Source organism: Antedon bifida, chromosome 5, assembly GCF_963402885.1.
Source record: "Antedon bifida chromosome 5, ecAntBifi1.1, whole genome shotgun sequence".
Lineage (NCBI taxonomy): Eukaryota > Metazoa > Echinodermata > Crinoidea > Comatulida > Antedonidae > Antedon > Antedon bifida.
In genome coordinates, this window is record NC_136230.1 from 367,230 (window position 1) to 389,607 (window position 22,378).

Here is a 22,378-nt window from a genome sequence, read left to right on the forward strand (position 1 = left end):
CTACCCGGCCATATTTGCATACTTGGTTTATTTGACGTCACATCCTCTAGAGCTAAACAAAAACTTATTTATATTCAGTATAATTATACTGTACAGCGATATAAAATATTAATTATTATATAGATTTTTCTTTTGTTTTACTGTATAAACAGAACGTCATTTGCCGGAAATTATTTCAATGCTAAACACTGAGGTTTGATTACTACAAATATAATGTATAAAAGTAGCTAGTTAAATGATTTTTAGAGGCCTTTTGTTGTCTAAAATAATTCCTTTTCTTTTTTTTATATAAAATTATTAAAAGTAAAAACGGAAGTTAGGATTTGGTAAATTCCGCTTCATTGGCCCAGTGACATTGAGTGTGTATTTATAGTATGCTTATTGTTAATTAAAAACGGGATATATTACTGCCGTCAAATTATATCATTTTTTTAAATTTATATAATTATTGCTGTGCTTATACTACAGTACTGTACTTAGTTCCGATGATGCTTATACGGTATACCGCCCTCTATATTTATGATTATCCGAACTCTCATAAGAAAGTTAGACCTCTGCTTTGAATAAGTTTCCGACTTCCAAAAACCACTCGGGAAATTTGAAATTGTCATAATTATAATCTGAATTCCTATTTTAATCCAACTGGATTTTGACTTCATCACTCGAAGCACGATGTCTAGTAAACTTTGTCTAAAGCTCTGTCTACACTATCAAACTTTGACAACAAAAAAATTTGATGTGCCCATTATATGGACATATCACTACCATATTTAAGCATATCACTACTATATTTGGGCACACCACATTTTTTTGTAAAACTTGTTTGATAGTGTAGACAGAGCTTTAAAATTGTTATACTAGGCCTACTAGGTTTCAGAAGTTTCAAGAAATGACAAAACAGAGACAACTTTAAATGTAAGTCATTTAATAAATTAAGTATAATATAATTATTTACATGATTTTTGTACTATTTTGGTCTGAAAAAAACATTTTAAAAACTGTAACCAACAAAATGGAAACTATAAGTACGAAACAAGCACCATATAATATATATTCTAAAACAAACGGACACAAATTGTAATTTATATTGACACATTTTGATATAAAATTAAATAAATTTAATTATAAATACTGGTTTTAAGTACTTAATCTATGTACTTTTAGTCACGCACATTTTTACACTGGGGGTTGATAACAAAGCTGGTATTACTGATTACTGGTATACCAGGCGCATGAACTAATTTGATTGAGTTTAAGTAACTTTCATCGTTATATTCTGACCTTTGATACTATAATTCCTCAACAAACTTCTGTGTGTATACTATTAAGAAAGAGGATATCTAACCCCTTTTATTTATTGGAGTTGAAATGAAGGCATTGGAAGCAGCCACTACACTATAGATGGTGCCTATTAGTCATCTATTTTAGGCTACACAAAAACACGGTTCAAATAGCCATTACTTTTATTTAACAGAATACATGGTTTAAATAACAATTTGATTTCTGAACAGGAACATTCATGGTCACCTCAACATAATGTCACTCACTGACAAGCTTTATAACTTGAATTGTTCATTACTCAATAAAGCAAATACTATTATATACCTTCTATTATGTACATCATAAAATATAACTTTACTACAAATATATATTCTATTACATTTTTCTGATTAAGTTGTTAATAATAATAAAATGTGGAATAAGCATCCATTCTGGGTAATACAAATACAGCAATTTGATATTTATGTTTCGTTATAAAATATGATGTTGTTCATTAGCCAGTTGCTGCCTTGCAACTTCAGGTCAAGTTGCAGCTGCTGCCTTACAACTTTACGTCAAGTAGAAACCGCTGCTGTTCTATTTGGCTGCTACAAGCTGCAACAATTCTAATGTGTTTATTTAACTCAGCTGCAACTCACATAAAAGTTTTTATTTATGAAGTATTTACAGCTGCAATTAAAGCTGCAGTTGTATATCACGTAATCATTCAGAATCTGCAATATACTCTGGTAGAAGCTAATGTTCAATTACGTTGAGATTCAGAGGCTGCAACCATTCCAGCGAAAATTGAATTTGAATTTGCCAACAGTGTTGAAGGTTTGTCATATTCAGCAACCTGTAAACAAATCACAAACTGGTGAAGAAAAACTCTCAAAGATATTGTAAAACTATGTACTGATGTTTTCAAGAAATGACAGAAGGCCTATCAATGACTGGATAAGTTAATTATACTATTAATTAATTGTACCATTAAATTCCCGGCCTTCCCACCTATTCAGGAGACACTCCTGTGAAATGAGTCAGGCAATGTATGTTTTAACACTACTATGGCCCATCCCTATTGAGGTGACAATATGTTAAGAAATGAATATGTTTAGAAATGAATATGTTAAGAATTGAATATGTTAAGAATTGAATGTGTTAAAAATTGAATATGTTAAGAAATGAATATGTTAAGAATTGAATATGTTAAGAAATGAATACGTTAAGAAATGAATATATTAAGAAATTAATATTTTAAAAAATAATTATGTTATGAATTGTCATTATGAAATGAATATATTTTAGCAATTAAAGGAAAAGACTTAGTTGGATCCTGAAGGTTTTCCTTTAATAGGGGTTTACTGTAATACTATACTACTATCATTGAGGTATGTAAACTAATAGGGGTCTACTGTAATACTATACTCTTATCATTGAGGTATGTAAACCATACCTTTCCTGCATCCATAACCAGTATACGGTCACAGTCCATTATTGTATTGAGTCTATGTGCTATTGTTAACATTGTACATTCTTTGAACTCTTCTCTGATTGTCTTCTGTACTAAGCTATCCGTCTCTGTGTCAATCGCAGCAGTTGCTTCATCTAACATCAACACCTGTAGATAAAAAGTTACAAAGTGTCATGAAACTCGCACTTTATTATTATCTAAATTTGACCGTGACTTTCAACTGTGAAACAACGTTAAAAACTAAAATATGCACAGCTCATTTAGCTCAGCTTTTTTTGAATGAATATTTGCATAAACGTATTTCCGTTGGGTTGCTTATTAATATATATTTGGTTGTGAAATACAATTATTTCTGTTATTATCTTTGTGTTAACCTACCTTACTGTTTCTCAGCAAAGCCCTTGCCATACATAGCAATTGCCTTTCACCAATTGAGAAGTTATCCCCTCCTTCAACCACTGTGGCTTCTAATTTATTATCCAGTGACTGAATCTAAAATTAAAATAATGTTTAATTTATATTGTTAAAATAATGCTTCTTCTACTATAGCTATTAGGAGCTAGTAGAGAACTTTCAATTTGCATCAACCAGGACATTAGTATAATTTGTCTTAGGTCGTTGTCTGCAACTAAAATCTCCCTAAATTGTGTCAAGGAATTGAGTGAGGAAGGACATAACTTGGCCTATAAGATGTTTGGCAAATCAAAAGTTCTATATTACATGGCCTATATTTGGGAAACATACTGTGGAACCAACAGTCTTAGTTATTCTTGTTACAAGGTACTTTCTTACCTTTTCTTTCATATAAGTCCTTTCTAGTGATTTCCATAAGTCTACATCCTCAAATGAATTAGTAGGATCTAAATTATATCTACATTTATAAAAAAAACCATATTAATTACAACAAAGACAAAGATTTTTACTTCACACATCTTTCCTATAATATTTGAGACATTTGCTAGTGCTATTATTAGCAGCAGCAGTAAAACCTTGGTGGAGATGTGCATGGGGTAAAGTTATCTGTATTACATTATACCATTGCTTTACTTTTACATACAATATATTTAATTTACTGTAAACAATTATGTATTCATACCGGACAGTGCCAACAAACAACACTGGATCTTGTGGGATGATGGACAGTTGTGATCTTAAGTCAGTAAGACCAATTGCTCCAATTTTGACACCATCAATGATAATGTCACCATCAGCAGCTTCGACCAATCGGAACAAACCAACACCTAGTGATGACTTTCCTGAAAAATGTAATTAACGATAGAAAATAAACATTAATTTACGTTATTTACTTTCAATCAATCAATCAAAGTAAAATTCATTTCTCATATAAGTTCATAATAATAAATTAACAATAATTTGATTACACTAAGAGGAGCAAATTTCCAAAAAAGCAAAGCTTGTGTGAGGTAGCTCATAAAACAAAAAAAAAGAAAACACGGGAACCAGATACAGGACAAAAACTGTCAATATACCTGATCCAGTACGACCAACTATTCCTATCTTCTCTTGCGGTTTAATCTCTAAATTAACGCCCTTCAACACAAGAGGGAGTCCTTCTCTATACCGCATCTTATAATTTTTAAATTGTATATGTCCTTTGTTTGGCCATTCTTTTGCTGGCTTCTTATCTTGTATTGTTGGTGGTGCTTCTGGTTTTAGCTCACGTATGTAATCTAAGATTCTTTCAACGGATGTAAACCGTGCCTCTGTTTCAGACGCCATGATTACAAGTAACTGAAACAGCCCCGTTATCTGTAAAACAACATTCAATTCAAAGTGATATTTATTACTTCAAAAAAGACAGTTAACAAGATGTAGGTAAAAAAAATAAACGATAAAAGTTAAAGAAGGCATGTTAAAAAAAGCAGGATGCTTGTGGAAGACATGCCTATAGACAAAGATGATATTCAAACAGACAGATAAAAAAGAAAAAAAATATCATAATCCTAACATACAGTAGGTAAGACAGTTGTCTTCTGGTAAACACATTGAAGTTTACAATAGATAAATAAGAGGCAGTAAAACTCTCCTTTCTTCCTCTTTTGCTCAACATTTTTTTAAATTAATCCTCTTAACCCATTTCTTACAATTTACTGTTTTCATAATTTTGCTTTAATAGTAATTATGGTCTGTTCTAGTTTTTATTTTTCTGTATACATTTATTTATTTTATATTTTTTTCTTTTGAGCATGGCCTTACTGAAAACAGTTAAGTGTCCGTGAATAAATAAAGCTTATTATGATTATTACTATACTTTACCTGTACTGTGTATGAAATTACAAGGCCAGCTGTTGCAGGGGAAATTTCACTCTTGAATACAACTATAAGAAGGTTGACCAAAGTTGAGATGATGATGACCAGAGACTCCAGTCTGACCCCGGCCCAACGAGCAGATATGCGGAACAAAAGGTATGGCAATGATTGGTAGTCCAGTAGTTCCTTAAATCTATGAAAACAATTTTATTTTAATTTATTAGGACAATTTTTATAAAATACATAAAAAGTGAATTACTGACATTACAAATTATCATAAAAATACATACAAAGTGATAACATAAATTACTGACATTACAGATAAATACATTTATATAAGATTTTCTAGGATAGCCCAAAAAGCTTATTAGCTTAGTTCCATTAGGATCCTTTTATAATCTAAAATAAATAATCTAAAATTATATACTAATATAGATTGTTGACATTACTCCAGATGGCAGAGCTTAATACTTCTCTAGAATTAGAAACCAACCAAATTTCATTTGTACATTCATTGTTAAAATGACAATAAATAATATCATATTTAGGGCCTTTAATAGATTCATTTTGGGGTCTATTATATTGAATTAACTATGCATCATTTAACACAGGTATTCTTTATACTGTTTAGTTTTTAAAACAACTATTTCAACTAACCTTTGGATAAATTCTTCTGTTTTTTCGTAAGCATGTATCGTTGAAAGCCCCTGAACAGTGGCACTAATATGCGAGAAGTATGGTGACCTACAAATATTTTCAATTCTCTTCAAGTCGCGGATCCCTCTGCGGTATATGGTGAGAATGATGGCAAACACGATACCAAGAGGGATAACAGCAAGTAAGAAGTAAGGGAAAATGACACAGATGACAAGAAGAGCAAAGAACACAGTGAAGGCGTTCTGAAGGAAAAGCTCCATATTCAGTGGAAGCAGGGTATCAACTAAAAAAACAAAAAATACAGATTATTTTATTTAAGTTTGTGACAAGGTGTTTATATTTAGATGAGACATTATATATGATCAGAGGTGCTCAGATGAAACGCATGCTCATATGATATATATGTTGTGGACAGACGAACAGATGCTGTTTGGTGGCAGCACTCAACACAAAGGGAGCCTTAGAGGAGTAGTTGTGGTATGTGTCGTCCACACAGCCCAGTTGCAGGTTAGTCCCCACACAGTAGGTACTTATGATGAGAGGTACTGGTATGAAGAAAAATAATAAAATAAACATCATACCTTCATTTAAATCTGAAGAAAATCTGTTTAATATTCGACCTGTTGGAGTGGTATCAAAAAAACTCATAGGACAACGCAAGACCGTATTGAACAAATCATCATGAAGGTTTGATGAGGCTTTTAGTGTCAACTATAAACAAAAATGAAAATTTATTTCAATAATAAAAATTGTCTAAATGGAAATGATTTTTCAGTTGCAGCATTTTGTAAAAACTATATAGTTATTGGAAATAATGTCTTCAAGTTATGTACCTTATATACAGTGGCGTAACGGCTATGATCGCTCACTGGCTAAACCCAGGGGCACCAGAGCTTACTGGGGGCACCTAAGCAGAGCCCAGATGAAAAAAAGGCTTTAAAATATGTTGAAAAATGCTGAAAACATCTAAGGCCTCCATCGTTGCAGGGCCACTTAGGGTCTCTGTGTTATGCAACTGTATATATTTACACCTAAATAGACTCCTGTCATTTGATTGGACAATGGTAGGGCTTAGTGAGAATAAATAAGTACCTTGGCAAATATTCCACTCTTGCAAGCAGCAAAGAATATGATGGCAACCAGTGACAAACCATATATCATTGTGTAAAAATCTAAATCAGGATTATCAGCTATGTTATCACTGATTTCATCAGTCTCATTGAATTTCACCTGCTGTTAAAGCATAATGAATAAGTTGTTAATAGAAATAGAATTGAAAATATGATGTATGAGGTAAAGATAATACAGCAGCCTATAAGGCTCTGTCTACACTATCAAACTAGTTTGACAAAAAAAGTTTGATGTGCCCAAATATGGTAGTGATATGCCCAAATATGATAGTGATGACATCATCATGTATATGGGCACACCACATTTTTTTTGTCACATAAAGTTTGATGATGTAGACAGAGCCATAAAGTTAATTAATAAAATACAAAAAAAGGTTACAGTATATGAGTAAACTACACGCCATAAAAAAATATGAATAAAATATGTATGTTTAGTAATAATAAAACATGTACTGTATGGGTCAATTGTCTGTAATACTTACTCCACTACCTTCACCTAGCCAATAACTAAGCCAAGTATTGTTGAATGTTAATGCTGCCATCATTAGTAAGTATGAACTTAGCATAAAGATAAACATAAACACTCCGCCCATTGCGTTTATGTATCCACGGAAAGTAACACCCTTGATGGCGCCCTCTGTCTGTACCTCTTTCTGTATCAACTGACCTGAGTTTGAAGACATAAAATTAAAAAACATATTAACTATTTATTATAATATTATAATATATTTGTTATATTTGACATACTACAAATTTAATTATGTCAAATAATTATGATGTGAATTTAATTAAATTTCAATATTAGACAGACTTAAAAAAAAAAAAGAAGTAAAGCAAATTATTCTCATGCAATATTCTTGAAAAGTACAGTAAGCAGTAATATACTGATAAAAACAAGTCATAGAAAAAAAACAGGTAATATAATACTAATACAGTAGAAACAACAACAATTAAACAAGGGCTGCAGTATAATTTGACAATGCTAATAAATTAACAATTCAAAGCATAGTACTATCTATAGGCCTTAAGGATGAAAAAAAGAAAATAACGAAAACATTTAGAAAATAGAGATTCTGTAATTAATTCTTGATGAAACATTGAATGAACAAAGATGGTAGTTAAACCACAAAAGGTAATAACAAAAAAGAAGCATGCAAATTACAATGTACCACCTGTACAACCAAAAACATGCATAATATTTAAATTTCATGGGTGAATGCGGGTCACAGGTCATTGTGTGTTGGGTTTCTAAATTTTAAATTCACATCCATGCATAATGGTTACTATGGTGATTAGGGATAAAAAGGTAAAGTTGGGATCAAAAGTGAGTGAAGAGCTTTCATTACTAGGAAATACGGCACAGTAGCATAGTGGTTGACATGCTAGCTTTACTAATCCAACAGCAGGGTTCAAATCATTGTGTGGGTCAAGGCTGAGAGAAGAAAGATGGCGAAGGAAAAACACTTGAATATCACAGGAGGAGGTTTGCTGTTAGGAGAGAAGACTTGTGAGTAAGGATAGGGTGGGAGCATAGACTACTACTTACCGGTTTCATCAAAGCCATCTATGTTATAAGCATTGAAAAAACAATAATAATATACTGATTATATTGTTTGCCTATAACAGCCTGCTGGCCTATACTAATAATCAAATGCTAATCATGGTATTAAAGGTGTTACATTATCAATTATTGCTATGATAGATTAGCTAATTATTATTATCATTATCACTGCGAATTTTAGTTAATCAATGTCAATATTTAAATGATCCTGAAATTCTGAATCACTTTCATATTTTAATATTGTAAAATATTTGTAAAAAAAATGTGTAAAGTATAAGAAAAAAAGACCATTTGTTGATAAGAAAAAAAATGTATGTAAACATATTTAAAAACGCAAGGTTATGTAAAGAGATATACTACATAACTATGTTAAAATAAATGTAAACATGTGAAGCTCTAACATACAATTATGATAAAGATTGTAAAAGAATTGTGTGCTAATTTCTATAGAGTACTACATTACCTTCATTTTCAGTTTCCATTGACTCATAGCTCTTGCCACTTTTTGATGACATGCGACTGACACTACGTTTGAACGAAGCTGATCTTTCTGAGCCTATGGAAATAGTCTCGCCATCTTCGTCAAATGCTTCATCCTCTGCTTCCTCTTCCTCGTTCTCCTGTTTGGCGTGAAACATCGCGATGAGGTTGGCGTACTCACCCTGGGCTGCAATCAGTTCATCATGAGTGCCAACTTCCGCTATATATCCTTCTTTTAAGGTGATAACTTGATCACAATCTTTTAAATACTAAATGAAAAAGAAATTTGAATTCAGTTTTTACAATTCAAACAAATATTTGAAAAATGTTGTTAAATTGCGCCCTCAATGTAAGAAAATAACACACTACAGTATTTTATGTATTATAATTACTAAAAACAATGACATCATCGGTCATTTTAAGCGTACATAAAACCCAGGGAACGTAAAATCCAGGGAACGTAAATTCAGGGTACGTAAAAAAAATGTTCTACTGTTGTTACCTGAAGTTGATGTGTAACAAACAAAACAGTTTTTTGTTTGAGGGCAGTCTTTATACAGTTCTCAAATATGTGCTGTCCAACATGAGCATCCACAGCACTTAAGGGATCGTCAAGCAGGTATATATCACGGTCTGCATACAGCGCCCTCGCAAGACTTATTCTTTGCTTCTGGCCACCACTTAAGTTTATTCCTCGCTCTCCAATCTAAAGATATCAAATAAGAACAAAGACCATTACTTAAAAATAAAATACTGTCTTCTAAATTAATATATGCAATATTTTCCATAATCAAACAGAAAAAAAAAAAAAATATCACCTCTGTTTCATCGCCATGTGGTAAAATCTTGAGGTCTGGTTTTAAACTGCAAGCAAAAAGAACCGTATCATATTTTTCCTCATCAAATTCTCGGCCAAAGAGAATATTCTCACGCAGAGTTGCATTGAACATCCAGGCTTCTTGCGCAGCGTATGCAAATGTGCCGTTAACGAGGCACTCTCCTTCAATGATGTGCATTTGACCCAGAACAGACGCAATCAGAGAGGATTTGCCACTGCCAACCGCTCCACAAACACCAGTCAGTTTACCCTGAAAACAGAGAGAAGATAATCTAATTGATGGGTATATGTATGAGAACATAAGTGTACATTTATTGAAAGTGTATGCTAATATATATATTTTGATATATTTTATTCAACATATAAAACAAATATTATGACTATTGCAGCCCAAAGAGCTGAATTGCAAAAATAATATATACATAAAATTAGTTACAAAAACACAATAATCCTCAGAAAATATATTGAAAAAAGTTTACATTTTCTTCTCTTTGTATAATGACAGCATGCTTAAAGATATCATCAAATACAACATTTTTGTCTTTCTACCCTAAATGTATGCAACTACATACAGTAAAATAATCCAAAATGTTTAAGTTTACCATTTCAAGATTCAGGTCAATATTATGAAGAACTTCAGTTACGTCTTCTGTTATAACAGGCAATCTCTCCGGCTTCTTACTTTCTTTAAGAATCTCCTTTAACTCTGTGAACGGCACACTGCCTCTTCTATTCACCTTCCTGCCAGGCTTTTTACTGACGATAGTTTGGCCATCATTATCAATTTGAAATGAAATATCCTGCGCTGCGGCCGGTTCGTGGAGTTCTCCGTTCAGTTTTGGTCTATAGATGCCATCAGGTTTTTCAACTTCCGTCTTGTCAATTTTGTCCCATCCTAACGATGCATTTGACATGATTACGGCATATTTTGAATCTTCTTGTCCAATATAGTGCAGAGGCTGCATATCATCCATAATAAGGATACTCTAAAATAATACAACAATGTAATAATGATTGTTATGGCTAAATTCATACAGTAAATGGAGATATAAGAAAAAACTGAAGAATAGAGATTTGTACTTTAATGTACTGATATTCATACAGTAAATAGAGATTTGTACTGTACTGTACTGATGTGGGTGCCATACAATTAGACCACCATGGTTTCAAATGAGGTTTGCGATTTGAGAGAAAACTTTGAGCAGGTGAATAATTACAGGAAGAAAGATCTGTCACATTTTAACTTGAGAAAATAAATTTGAAAATGACCTTCATTCTCTTGACAGCAATTCCTGCCTCAGCAAGCAGCCTAATAGCCCAAGTAAGAGGTCCCAGAACAATACGAAGCGTGTATAACAGCGCCACCAACGTAAAAGCCTCTGAAGCAGTTATGCTGTTTCCGAATCCGATGTGAATGAGAACACAAACGACGGTTGCAATATTTGGTGTAATTGGTGCAATTGAGATGGATATACTCTGCATGTAGCCAGCATTCTCTAGAGTCTTTTTTTCATCTTGTCTAATTCCTTTAAAAAAATAAACAAGTGTATATTGAAATACTTTGTAGATGCTTTCCAATACTATAGTTACAAAAAATACAGGTCAGATTTTCTTTCTTTTCTTATCATTTAGTCAACCATTGTATTTACTTGTTCTGGCTTGAGCAGATCCAAATATTAAAACAGAATTCCAAACTGTTCAAACTACACTACCATACTAATTATGATTATGTGGGAGGGTCAGGAAGAGGAGGGTCAAATGTCAAACGGATCTTTTCTGATAGTTTCGTTTACGTTCAATAAGAATATTTGACTGTTTTTGGTGTGTCTCTTTAATAAGATAACTCTTTTAAAATAAAAGCACTGACTTACCAAGTATAGATTCTGAAAATGGCTTTTCCCAAGCATACATTTTTAAAAGTTTCACATGATTTAAAAGTTCATTCATTTTCTGTACTCGTTTGTCTGTTATTAGGATTCCTTTCTGACGTATAACAGATGTTAATTTTCCAAATACAATCTGGAATTTAAATAAATTAAATTTCTCAATATAAATACATTCTATATTAATAATAATAACAAACCATCCTGCCATAAACAGACAAAAATGGAAACAAATTGTGGAAAGCGTAATGTCGGAAGACGGAAAACGTTAAGAAGAAGAAGAAGAGAATACATTCTGTAACTAATTACTTCATAAATAGTAAATTATTTAATTCATGTACACTGCATAAAATGGTGATTTATGCACATTTCAGTGTGAACACCAGTCATACTGACTGTAATTCAATAAAAAAAGAATAATTTTAGTCTATTTGTATTTATTTTATTGTATTTCAGTATTTGTATATCTTAAATTGCGAGCATCTAGTTTCTCACAGTGAGGGATTATATAGTTTGACTTGGACTCCTTGAAGAATTTATTTACTGTGAAGGATGATTCAGACAAAATTAACCGCATCTTACCTGCAATGGCCAAAAGAAAAGGAATGTAACAAAGACGCCCAGGACAGCTGATGGGCCAACAATTAAACCAGATGCAATCAGTACAGCGATAACGAGAAAGATGGAAGACAACAGGAAGTTACCAACGACAACGCAATCATGAATACGTTGACAATCATTTGCACAAATGTTGACAATCTGCATGGAGTAGAATGAAAATAAAGATATTATATAAATTTTAAGTAATTATTGAGAAATAAAGGATAAACATGAGTATTTGATTTTAAAATTGAATTTTTAGTTTATAAAAAAGAAACTTAAAACTGAGATAATGCTTTCAAATGTCAAAGAATTTTTTGTTATCAAGGTAATGTATAAAGCTCTGTCTACACTATAAAGTTTTATGTGACAAAAAATATATGGACATGATGATGTCATATGACTACCATATTTGGGCACATCTTTTCCCTTCCCATCACACTTTTTTTGTCAAACTAGTTTGATAGTGTAGACAGAGCTTAAGTACCCTCTAAAATTGCCACATACCTCTCCAACAGTTTTATCTTGAAGACCCCTCAACCTAGCAACCTTTTTAAAGACAGTCGTAACAACGCCATTCTTCATCCGCGTTGCTGTTCTCATTCCAAACGTCCAGAAGAAAACGTCGCCACAAACACGAGATATATTGAGAAGCAAGATAAAAAGAACCAGCGATAAACCATACCATAAATCATCTTCTTCATCTTCAATGTATTTCAAAAGATCTTGTACAACAAAAGCCTGAAATAAAAAGATTAATAAAATCAGATTTTGAATAGGCTATTTCGCAGTTTTAATCAAGTTATTCACTTCTGTAAAAAAAAAATCAAAATAAAAAAAATTAAATAACTTCAGTTAATATTGTATCAGTTAAGCAAACACTTAAGTATTTTTAAATCAAGTTTGTATTGAAACTTAGACTACATATAATTATATAACAAACAGTGATACAGGATGACAAGGCAAAATAATTGTAAATGCACGTATATTTGTCATGTTTATTTTATTGGAACTTAATATCAAAACTGTTATTATTTTGTCCAGCTGGAAGGGTTACCCTCTTTAAAATTTAAAATTACACCCTAAAAACTTGAATTTTGCTTTAAAGTGGTGGTTAAAGTGGTTTACACTATTAATTAGGCATATTCCCCATTAAACTATGAAAATGAATGACATGGCAAATTCGTAATGCCCATATATCTTCATGTGTATTTCATTGGAACTTAATGTCATTATTCATCTGGAAGGGTTACTCCCTTTAATTAACATTTTAAATGACACCCTAAAAACTCTAAATCAAACTGGAATTTTGCTTTAAAAAAATTAAACAAAATTACAAAGTGGTCTACACTTTAGGCATATTCCCCATTAAAGTCTGAAAATGAATGTTTTATTATGAATTGTGTTGTAATACATAATAAAATGTGAATTACTAACCGAACTAGCAAAAGCAGAGAATAGCCATATAAACAATCCAAATAACATGAATATATGACGTGTTCTAATAAAGCGGTAGCAGACTTTAGAAAGTGATGCCTCCTCCTTGCCTTTGGCTGTCAGTTCCTCCAACCATAACCTTCCAAACCTAAAGAAATAAAACATTTTATTAAGGGTCAAATTAGTGGGGTATTATCAATGATAAAATAAAAGTATGTACATGTTTATATAAGAATCCCACTGGGTTAGGCCTTGTCTACACCATCAAACTTTCTGTGACAATAAAATGTGTGTGCCCATATATGGACATGATATCACTACCATACAGTATTTGGGCACATAACTACCATATTTAGGCACATTACTACCATATTTAGGCACATCACACTTTTAGACAGAGCTTTAGACCAATCATTGTTTATTTATCAACAAATTGTTTACATATGCTACAATTACATTTAAAGTGTTCCTTAAATCAAATTATTTTCTGAAAAATGTGTACAAACATGCATTTTTATTGTCTTATTTCCTTCTGTTTTTTTTTTTTGTTCTAGCATAATTATCCTTCGGAATTGTCTTTTCAACAATTTATTATAACAATTTTTGTATTATTATTACCAATTAAATTGATCTCTGGTTGGACATACTAAAGCATCCAGATAAAAGATAGATTTCTACTATTCTATCAAAGTATTATGTGCTTTTACACACAAGGGAAGTAAAAGAGAGATATTCATTGTAAATAGACAATCATATATTATTGACAGCATGGAGTGTTTCACACTGACACCATAAAATAATTTAATATATTAACGCAGTTTTTAATTATAATAACTATAATTATTATGCTTACAAAGTTCAACCACTAGACAAAGCTTAGGTAATTAATTATGAAAACTCTGCAAAATGTCAATCCATAATTTTGGAGGAAAACAACAATATAAATTATAACCACAAACCAAATACAATTAAAACTAAAAAGATATAATACACTTCTGTATGCCACTATTTCCTTAAAGAGTAAAGAGTGCATCTTAAGGTGGTTGCTAAACTGAACTGGAAGAATTTATAAATTACTAATTTCTGATTTTCTGAAACTGTACAATACAATCACATTACTTTCCCATGCGGCATAATACATATTTGTTATATACTGTACACTAAGTACAGTTACTAACTATTCTTTTATTGCTTTTCATTAGTGTTTCCATTTGAAATTTGCAGACAAATATCACTCAGTCCAAAGGTTAAGGATATTGAATTATGTAGGTGAAAGAGCATGATATACGTTTAAGAAGGATACTTAAGCGAAGAAGAAGGCAATGGAAAAACATTTAAATAATTATTACAGTCAGTATGAAGCACAATTCTAAAGCTCTGTCTACACTATCCTAGTGTGATGTGCCCAAATATGGTAGTGATATGACACCATCCATATGTGGGCACATTACATTTTGTGGTCACATAAAGTTTGATAGTGTAGACAGAGCTACAAAGACATTCCCTGTGAAACAAACAAGGGGAAATATGTTTATAACACACAATGGCCAATCAGAAGACACTCCTATTAAGAGGACGCTTTGTTGGGACACGAATATACCCCCTATAGCCTTGTCTACACTATCAAACTTTATGTGAAAATGTGATGTGCCCATATATGGACATGATGATGTCATATCAATACCATATTTGGGCACATCACACTAGTTTGATAGTGTAGACAGAGCTTTACAGGGGTTCAAATGTAGTAACAATACTGGAACAGTCTGTATAACCATGACCCTAAAATAATTTATAGGTCCATGTTATAACTACAGTATACATGACGTTAAGGTAACCAGACATTCTACATACCGTTCTCCATTTGTTTCTGAATTATCACTATCTGATAGATCCCAAAGGTCTTCATATTTTAGCATGCCTTTATAAGCTTTTCTATAGACAGGAGTTAGCCACGAACAAGACAGCATTGAAAACAATCCCATGTGGTCCAGTGGACTGTATTTGATATTGCTTCGATCCCTGAAATAACGATAAAATTAAAATAGTTTATTATTTTTATTATTTTATTATAGGACAATAATCAAAAATAAAAAAATATAAAAAATTGAAATACTAATACTACTACTACTACTACTACTACTACTGTACTACAGTATATAGGCTAATTTCTCGCATCATAAATGTTGGGGCAAAAAGCCTCTTTTTTATCTATCTGAATTATGAGATTACTTGTTATTATAGTTGGGTAATATTGTGGCTTAGGTTACCCAAGCCACCTGAATCTCTTATACTGTATCTCCACATATGGCATTATCTGTGCAGAGAAGGAGACGTCTCAGCCTGAAATGGTTGAGTCAAAGGTTGGTTTGCATCCAAGCAACCTGGAGGCTAAGCTTAAACAATTTACATTACACTTCCTTGGTTGCTCAAAGTTTAAAAAGAGTGTGAATGCTTAATGCAATTTGATTTCATTATCATTTTAAATATTATGAGATACAAATGAACCTGCCTGGACCCACTGAGTCCACTCATAGTCTACAGTTAGACCAAGCACAATAACAAAATGAACTTTAACATTTTTAAGGAAGTTAGGATTATATATTTCCTACACCAGTGTATGCCTTCAATTGGTACAAAACTCGTAGAATAATACCAATTGGGACACGGTATAGGGGCCTGAACCTACAGCCTTCAAGAATGTCTAGAAGAAACATTGTCACATGTGTCTACACACAAGCATATTTGATTGTTTAATTGTGTCCTTTCCAATGAAAACTAATACATTCTCTTTTTCAAAAATAATTTAATGAGAACAACATGAGTTGATATTGTTACAAGTTCCAGATTATGTTAAGCTCTGTCTACACTATCAAACTTTATGTGCCCATATAATTATATGATGTCATATCATTACCATATTTGGGCGATCACTACTATATATGGGCACATCACATTTTTTTTGTCACATAAAAGTTTATATACAGTAGTCTAGACAGAGCTTAACTTAATCTGGAACATGTAACAATATCAATTCATGTTGTTCTCATTAAATTATTTATGTAAAAGAGAAATGAGTTTTTATTGGAAAGGACACAATAAAACTGGTATCAACATCAATCAAGTATGACATTGATACATAACATAGTGAATGGTTTCCTGTATGTTAAGTATTGTGTTTCTGAGGTTATTGGTGTTGGACCAATAACAAATATCCCGTCTTCTTTCTGTTTAAACTAAGTATCTCATATACTAACACTAAAGCCTTCGTTAGATCCATTTCATCAACCTTTCTCCTTCTCAATGCGACCCCCACCACCTTCCAGATACTTAGTTAGTCTTCAGTAGATCTTATAGTCAATTTCAATTCCTTTTATCACCCTTACTTTCAAACCCCTCTCCCAACTATAATACTTACTTAATACTTCATTAGACCTTTTAGTCCTCATTTTCACCTTCCTTCCTTCCACCCCCTCCCCTTATCCCAACTACCAGATAGTTAGATTTACTTCTGAATGAAATCAGAGTCTACATTAGACCTTCCCCCTCTGCACCTCTACCAGATACTTACTTTGGTTTACTTCTGAATGGTATTAAAACCTTCATTGGATCTTTGTATTTCTTTATTCCTTTGGTCGGTGTATATTTATCGGAAGGCTTCATCACTACATCTTCATCAACTCTGACCTCTCCATATCCAGCATTATCAACTGGTTCCCCTATCACAGGATCTCTTGAGTAGTCACTTTGAACGTGAGCTGCCGTTCCATTTTTTCTTGATTTAATTTCCACTTCTGTTGCGTCACTTTCCATCTTAGTTTAACCACATAAAAAATAACTTTGGAATAACTGGAAGAATTAAAATTTGAACAATAAGCAAAAAAGAGTGAAAGAATTTGATTTTAAAAAACATTGAATTCCAGTTCAGAGAAATTATGATAATGATATTAAAAAAATCATTGAATTTGAAAATTCTATTTGTGGAGCATTTACCTGCCACAGTAGTAGCATAGTAAGTAGTAAGTATAACCAAATTTATGTTTTGTGGAGTTATACAGGCAATCTGATGCCTGGTGAATTGAATTAACAGTATTGTTACAATACATGTAAATTGTAATGTATCACATATCAAGTATAACATTTTACAGTTTAAAAAATGAATTAAAAAAAAAGTTAAATTGTTTCAAAGGCATGACAAAAAAATTTGATTACTATTCTTACTAAATATATCTTAAATGATACTACTAATATGCACAATAATAACTTTTATTCCAAAATCCAACATCTATGTCGGTGAAATAAAAATTAAACATAGGCTACAATAAAACAAATAAACTTACCGCGTACAGCATGTACAGTACCACCACTACAGTATCTCACTTGATAATGATAAAAACAGCACACACTACAACTTTTATGATGAAATGCTTTATGAGTGTCGACTTCTCACCTACATTTAAATGATATCTGATTGGTCATTAAAAAAGCATCAGAGGAATTTCCTTCAAAACAAGTCAAGCATGACATAGCCAATAAACCCAATTAAACTTTTAAACCTTGCTAAGCAACATCTGATTTATATATTATAAACTAATAATATAGTATTTAATTTAGTGACATGCTGTCAGCTGAGATTTAAAGTTACATGGTCATCAGGGGCAGATCCAGGGGGGGGGGGGGGGGCTTGGTTATAAATTGCGCTAATTGTAATGCAAAAGATAGGGCATCACATTAAGCTCAGCCATTTAATTCACCCATTCCTCCCCCCCCCCCTTTTTTTTTTTAAATCCTGGATCCGCCACTAGTCATGGTTATATATAACATAAGAGACGCAGACATTAAAGTATAGTACTACAGTAGAGTATACATCAAAACAGAAAAGAGGAAACAATATGCATTTAAAATATTAAATAAATAGAAAATAATAAGTTCAAAAGAAATGTTACCATTGATATTAGATCATTAGCAGGGAATCTAGAAATAGCTATATTGTAGAATTTCATAAAGTTAAATAATTTTAAATTAATAGTTTAGTAATGAACAAAAATGAGGTTAAGAAAATAAATGAGTAAGCGCATAATTTGAAATGTTGCCCAACAATTAATTTAATCTATAAACAAATACAAACAATGTCACCTTAAGTTATCAGATACCATTTGATATCTTTGAGGTATCACCTGATATAAAACATATCCCAAAGTAAGTAAGTAAGTAAGTTTATTCATAGAATGATATTGATATTCAGGATTTAATTAAATTGCACTCTAGAACATACGTTTGCTAATATTGATAACATCTTGATAAAAACATTCCAGTATGTATGTGAGAGTTTACATTATAAAATAATCTGTTTGTTAGATTAAGATTCATAATTTATGCAACTTGTAATTGTCATTAGTCAAACAATATTGCCTTCACTTGCCAACATCTGTCTGATAAATTGTGTTATAATACAGTATCATACTTGATAAAACTTAAGTAATATCTAAGTGAAAGGTTAGGTTGTGTTTACTATTAAGGGTTAAACCAAACAAACTACAGAAATAGCATGTACAATGAACACTTAGAATGTAGGTGAAGCGTTAATTCTTTTAATATAGGAAGTCATTGTGATGCCGTAAGTAACGATTATCTGATTACCAACAGGATACAATGAACATTTCTGAATATTATGAAATGATGAATATGTTGCACTTGTTGTAGAAATCTTTAGGCCAAGTTCTTAAATCGTATTTAACAGCTAAGTATTTATTTTATATACTTTAATTTATTTAGTTTCATGGCAAAAACAAAGTGCCAATGAAGGTAGAGGTTAATAGACACCTCTAAAACAGCTCAATTAAATATAAATAATAGTAGGGTCAGAAATACAGGTCAGGTGGAAAGACAAACTACTCAAGAATAAATATATGCACAGATTTTATGATTTAGCAAATAATAAAAATATAAGATCTAAACAAGCATTGGAATTTTTAAAATAAAATTCTCATATTGTACCGTTAACTAAAAGTAAAACTATGCTTTTATAATAAAGGTTTTGGAACCTGCGATACTATTGTTTAATCATGGCTTAATTGTCCATTGTTTAATGAAGAAGACCGTGAGATTGATTATTTTTAAAATTCCGCACTTAAGTCAGAATTAAATGGTAAACATTAGCCGACGTTTCTTCAATATTGTAATGTTTACAGTTAGTGACTCTTCACCTACATTTCACACCCTTGTGATTTCTGATTGGTCATCGTTAACAAAGATAAATTGGTAAATAGCCAGGACTACTATAAAGATGAATACATCTATTGAAGCAGCAGTCAAATTTACAGTTCTATGAACACAAAAGCCCAGTTAACCTTTCATTAATCCATTTATATAAGTTGTATTGTAAACTAGGTGAGAGGTAACAACATCATATTATTTGGAAGTATTTAGTCAGGGAGTATTAATGAAATTGATGTTACATCTGTCAACTGCACCTTACAATAACTTTTGATTTCAAGCACGTATTTAGGCGGGGATAAAACAGGCTTTAATAGCGCCGCCCCCCCCCCCCCCCCCACCTAAAATTTAACAGCCATGTCTTTTTAAAAAATAAAATAATGACTATTTTTATTTTTTCGCATCCCAACAGAACGGTTTTATCATTTATGAAATATTTAGCCCTCCACCCACCTAATCTATAATGCTGGATCCGCCCCTGCTTATTATTTATGCGTAAACCTAGTTTGCTTTCAAAGCAGAACAAGTCAAGTACTGTGCTAATGAATCAAGAAGACCATGAGGAAAACATTTTAGAAATAAAGGCAGATCATCTCTAGAATAAAAAACAAATTATTGTGAAATATTTCTTCACAGACGACCAAATATTTATCTAAAAAATTTAAACATTATTACAGACCTTGATTTAAAAGGAGCGCCATGGCGCTGACGCTCCTTGGCGCTCCTGAAAACGATCAAAGGAGCGCCTAAAATAGCTATATTATATAGTTTTTCATTTCAGTGTCAGTAGATCTATATTTAACAAAAAATGCATATTATACAAAGCTTAAAAAACATAGTATTGTACTATAGGCTACCATCTGTCTATTAGTATAGGCTAGGATTATAATTGTGGAATCTTTTGATACATGCCGTTCTTTACATTCAGATTGATTGGTCAATATTTCTAAACAAAAATCTTACCATAAACAAAAGAATCCTGTTAAGAATAAGATTAAGAGGCCTAACCTTACCTCAAGACAAAAAAACAGGGGAAAAAAGAAAAAAAAACCTTCCAAGCAGAGAGGATTGAACATACAACAAAAAGTCTAAAGGCTAAAGCCTAACCTTACCTCAAGACGATAGTAAGTAAAAACCAGAAAAAATAAACAAAAGAAAAAGATGAAAAAAAAAATGTTCCAAGCTGAGGATTGAACTTACAACAAAAAGCCTAACTAAAGCCACAATATTATTTCCAACCAGCCGGTCAAACTTTGAATAATGATTAACTTTGTATAATGATTAACTTTGTTTGTATAATTAATGATGAATACTGCGAAAACGTATTAATCATGATGCTACATTTATAACCAAAACAAATGGAATGGACAAATTAGAACTCGGTTGATGGCGGATGGGGTTCTCAATCAACTGGCAAATTGATCAAATAAATTTCAATTTGAAAAACGATTTTGAAATAATCTAAAATTATGAATTACAGAATTAACAAAAATAAAGTTAGTACTCTGAACACTACGGTATGTTGAAAATTAACCTGTTACAATCACACTGACAAGCCGCAAGGTCTAGCTAGGCCCTAGGCCGTCGTATTGGACAATCATCGTCCATCAACAAAAAGGAGAAGGCAGTCTCCGACCATGCTCCGACGAGCTCCTCTTTGAATAAGTTCTTATTATCCACATTATACCACACACACCGCGGAGTGAGATGCAGATGATATGAAGGCCGGTTGAGACTAGCAATGCAACTATGTTTATAAATCATGTATATACTGTCTATCTATATTAATCTTTAATGTATCTTACCTTTCGTTACTTTATTTATATTATAATTTAACAGATGATTACAATACAAACGCGATCCTTCAGTTTGTTTGTCCACTGCATGCAATATAGTAAGTGTGTCCTAAAATCACGTGTTGTAAAGAATCAGTCAGGCGTATCAAGACTGTGACGTCACGCCGGCGACCTATTTAGGGGAAAACCAAAGAGTCTGAGACTGAGTCGTCATCTTATTTCATTTTCAATACAATTCAATTCAATTATATTATTTCTTCAAGCACTCTGGTTCGAAAATGATCTTGACGCATATAAAACATCAACATTATTTTTAAAATGGGTAAAAATACAAACAGTACGACACCAAAAGGTAAAATAAAAAATAATAATATTTAGTCTTTAGAGGGGAGCTAATCCATACCCACCCACTGCCGAGAAAGCACTCTTTTACTTTAAATTCCACCATTTCAATTGTCAGTTATACAGTACCAAAGATAGTTTTCTTTGGTTATACATGCAGATAGAAACTCCATGGGCCATTTTATAGAGGAAATATCTTCTTGATAGTAGGCCTACAATAATATAATATTAAAATTAGTTTCACTTCCCAGTTAGGAGTTCGCCCTCTAGCCGCCAATCTGTCTTAAACTATTGGCGTATACTATAGAGGGCAGCATATACAAACAACTACACAAAGTTCATCATTCTAGAAGTCTACGTTTGAAACGCCATTTGTGCCAAAATTTTGGGTTTTTTTTCTTCTTTTTACCAACATTCACTGTCACGCTGGGAC

General features: G+C 32.1%; 1 protein-coding gene across 2 annotated transcripts; it reads right to left on the bottom strand.

Annotated features, from left to right (window-relative positions):
• Positions 1–914: 914 nt before the first annotated feature.
• LOC144843736 (ATP-binding cassette sub-family C member 5-like) lies at positions 915–21,764 on the bottom strand. 2 transcript variants are annotated; one of them, XM_078700650.1, is made up of 25 exons: positions 21,613–21,764; positions 17,932–18,041; positions 17,163–17,440; positions 15,446–15,613; positions 13,592–13,739; positions 12,662–12,895; positions 12,137–12,313; positions 11,543–11,690; positions 10,941–11,197; positions 10,274–10,657; positions 9,652–9,921; positions 9,336–9,539; positions 8,817–9,102; positions 8,339–8,356; positions 7,275–7,459; positions 6,755–6,895; positions 6,244–6,373; positions 5,663–5,945; positions 5,012–5,198; positions 4,225–4,504; positions 3,831–3,990; positions 3,527–3,605; positions 3,113–3,226; positions 2,717–2,881; positions 915–2,116 (listed from the first exon to the last, which is right to left on the bottom strand). In XM_078700650.1, exons 3-25 carry the CDS (start codon positions 17,402–17,404, stop codon positions 2,024–2,026), a joined length of 4,353 nt encoding a protein of 1,450 aa, XP_078556776.1. In that variant the 5' UTR covers positions 17,405–17,440; positions 17,932–18,041; positions 21,613–21,764; the 3' UTR covers positions 915–2,023. The 2 variants fall into 2 exon arrangements, with proteins under 2 accessions (XP_078556776.1, XP_078556777.1); XM_078700651.1 differs by lacking the exon at positions 8,339–8,356.
• Positions 21,765–22,378: the final 614 nt, after the last annotated feature.